The sequence below is a fragment of the Bactrocera latifrons genome, unplaced genomic scaffold (genome assembly GCF_001853355.1).
Source record: "Bactrocera latifrons isolate USDA-ARS-PBARC rearing strain unplaced genomic scaffold, ASM185335v1 scaffold_100, whole genome shotgun sequence".
Classification (NCBI taxonomy): Eukaryota; Metazoa; Arthropoda; class Insecta; order Diptera; family Tephritidae; genus Bactrocera; species Bactrocera latifrons.
Genome location: NW_017534409.1, coordinates 290,770 through 294,131, shown reverse-complemented (window position 1 = coordinate 294,131; position 3,362 = coordinate 290,770). Strand labels below are relative to the sequence as shown.

The 3,362-nt window shown below is 34.5% G+C and overlaps 2 protein-coding genes across 2 annotated transcripts in view; both read right to left on the bottom strand.

The window, feature by feature from the left end:
* Positions 1–1,093, bottom strand: part of LOC108967309 — a 4,132-nt gene extending 3,039 nt beyond the window's left edge. The window contains exon 1 of the mRNA XM_018930624.1: positions 1,066–1,093. The gene's annotated coding sequence lies outside the window, so the exon portion shown is untranslated. The remainder of the gene's footprint in view (positions 1–1,065) is intronic.
* A 350-nt stretch (positions 1,094–1,443) lies between these two features.
* On the bottom strand, positions 1,444–2,288 carry LOC108967301. Its single transcript, XM_018930612.1, has 2 exons — positions 1,959–2,288; positions 1,444–1,896 (listed from the first exon to the last, which is right to left on the bottom strand). Exons 1-2 carry the CDS (start codon positions 2,247–2,249, stop codon positions 1,606–1,608), a joined length of 582 nt encoding a protein of 193 aa, XP_018786157.1. The 5' UTR covers positions 2,250–2,288; the 3' UTR covers positions 1,444–1,605.
* Positions 2,289–3,362: the final 1,074 nt, after the last annotated feature.

Below are 3,362 nucleotides of genomic sequence, written 5' to 3'. Positions count from 1 at the left end.
TCAAAAAAAAAAATTTAATTTTTTTATATGAAAAAAAATGTGTTGAAAGAGGGTTTTTTCTAACCCAAGGAAAGCGATGTAACCCCTTTAGTGAGTGAATGAAATTAAATTTTTCTTGTTTTTTTTTTTCCGTCAGTCCGGGTCAAGTTTGGTATGGTTGTGAATATATCTTTAAATATATTAATAACATAAAGAGGTTTAATGGTGAATACTGACTAGATGAAACAAAGTCTTTTAAGAAAATATCTACGTAGGATTAACCTGAGTCCGCCAATTCCAGCTTCGACACATACATATAGTATAAGTTTTTCCATCTCAGTAGAAACTATGTGACGGATAATAAATTTGACSTTGACTTTTAATTCAAAACCATAGGATGTGACGAAAAAAATTAAGTGTTGCAGGTCCGTGAGAAAAGTTGTGGGAAATATCCTATGGATTGACTCCTATACCGCTAGTAGGTTCGGTATGCGTTCATTAGGGTATTACTTCTCCGTTTTTTGTCATTTTACTTGAATAGTTCACTTCACACGATATCCTAGTAATGATTATAATCATAAGACTTCATACTGATAGATATCTGGTACACTTCAGTAGTACAATACATATATTGTGTCTCAAGGTTGGTAAGCCCCTTATGACATCCGCTCCAATTATAATATTTAGAAATGTAAAATGCGCTTTGTACTATGGTTTCAACTATGGTTCTTAAGAGGGATAGAACARTGAATTAAAATTCGTCACATTTTAAGCTTTGTATTTACAAAATGCCAAAAATCGAAGGAAATCCTTTAAAGTCACAAAAGAAAAATCTCCAATTGAGGTAATTTCTGCTTGAGAACTCATTAAAATTTAACTGTTTTACTCTTTTTACTCTGGGTACGAAATGAATTCACTTAATTTATTCATTGTACCAGATTCTTTTCTAGCTTAGAAGCATCTTTCCGGCCACAGTTCAAAAGTATTAAGAACATTTTTTGAGACGACGCTTATACATTATAGTAGTAACTTTAATAAACAACGCACTGTACAATATCGTACTGGCGAACGGAACGAGTTATTCACCTCTACTTCCAACCGACACCGCACAGCCTACCAAAAACTACTAAAAAACTACCGTGAACCAAGAATGCTCATACGCCCAGAAACATGCAGAAGCATTAAAAACAAATATCTTCTACCAGACTAACAATCTTTAGTAGCACACACTTTTTTTTATAACAATAGACGATGTCTATATTTAGAGCCAACTGTGTCAACATAAATAGACTAACCAAGTTGTTTTGGTAATAATAATTTGACAGTAATAACAATAGATAACCGTTAATTTCGGTGCGTTATTTACAACTTGTGACCCAAATAATGCCAAACAAAAATATTGAACGCATTTCAAGGTTAAGCGCGAGRCTAATTTTGAAACAAAAAAACATTTTATATTTGCTTAAAAATATTCAATATTGTGCAAGAATAGTYCACATAAAATTTTTAACATATTTAYTAGTTTATGATTGCGGGGTTATATCACTTTCAGCTATTGCTTAAGAGGGTTTTACTTTATACAATTGTGCAGTATCTTTCTTTACGTTCAACTAAAGAGACAATAGTTTATTTACCCGAAGCAACAGTAGTCGTGGATTGAGTTGAGCTTACGGTGGTATTACCACCAGTCGTGGATGCTGTTGATGTGACTGTGGTATTGCCACTAGTCGTGGATGCTGTTGAKGTGACTGTTGTACTACYACTAGTTGTGGATTCTGTTGGTTTTACGGTGACCGCCTCAGTTGGTTTCGGATCTGCTGCGCCTGCACCGCCTTTACCACCTTTATTATCCTTAGGATCTTTCTTTTCTTTTTTGTTTCCACCTGGTATTAAGCCTTTGAATATACTGTCAACACACTGCAGTGCAAAAAAAAACAAACATTACAGACAAAAGTTTACACTTTAATGCTAGTACCTACTTCCAATACATCGCCCACTACATTTTTAACGACCGAACCCACTTTTGTGCTCATTTTTCCGAAGAATGTGCCCAAATCCCATGGATCGTCAACATCTTCATCGYCTAGCGGTGCGACGGGTTTCGGTGTCTTCGTGTTACTAGCAAACCTAACACCAAGCCCATCACGCAAGGATCTAACTCGTTGATTCACGAGACCAAAGCGATTGTTCTGCTCRGATTTATGTACATCAGCACTTGCACTTGACCAATAGACACAAGCTAACAAGAATAGTAACGCGAAAATTTTCATATTTTACACGACTGTTTTAAGAACTCCTCGGCTTGATAATACTTTGCGAAACTAACAATACTTTTAGCGAAAGTCTACGGTTATATATATTTCTCTTAGATTGCGCAATATATGTATTATTTGTAGAAGGTGTTGCGGTAATTCGAGGCTTCGATTCGAACGAGAAATGCAAATTATGTGCTTTAACTAATAAAACACGGCACAGACACGATTTCATGTATTTTTTAGTACATTAAATGGACTCCAAATAGTTGATGGGTTTTTAGAGAATTTTTGGTTTCWCGGCTGCAATGCGCTCGGTGGTTTGGCGTTGATTTCTGGGATATCGCCACTTGTGTATATTGTATTGTAAGTATTTTATTACTTTTTTGACYTTTCGTCTACTCTTTCCGTCATTAATTTATAATTTTGGTACTTCATTGAAAACACAAACAGRCATGAGAAATGCTTTATTGAACGCACATACCGGCATGCAAATGTTCGTATGGTGTGTACATTAAAACCAGCTAAGTAAATAACAGTTCAAATACTTCTTGATCTATAGTATATGGTATATGAACGGCTTTGTTTTCTTTAYTCTAGCAAATACGCTAACTAGATAACTAAGAAGTAAGGTTATTTGCACCAAAGTCATTAATATTAGGTAATTAGGAAACAACACAGGTTAAGTGTACTTGAAAGACTAATGTGAAGAACCCTGATGACCATCCGCAGTACATTTATTTAAGTAGAGAGGACAGTGAACTGGATCACTGACTTCCTAGTTACTATAAAGTGCTAAGTGCTGCTATAGATTGAAGTTGGGTAAAATTTCATAGTAATAATGAAAGTTAAGTCATTGGAGCTAAGAAAACCCGAACGCGTTTAACTCTTACAAATCGAAGAAATGTGGCTGAAACTTTTTATTGTGGTATTAATCATTGGTCTTATTCTGGTTAAGAAATAAATCGGGAGACCTAAACGCGAACATATAAAAACGAAAAAACAAAATTTAATATTTATTCTTGTCCCTGACCTTAAAACTGAAAAAAGTTGCTTTAGATTGAGTATAAAATACTTAAATTCTGGAACAAATTCATATATTATTTGAGATTTTTAAAAACTCTCTCACGA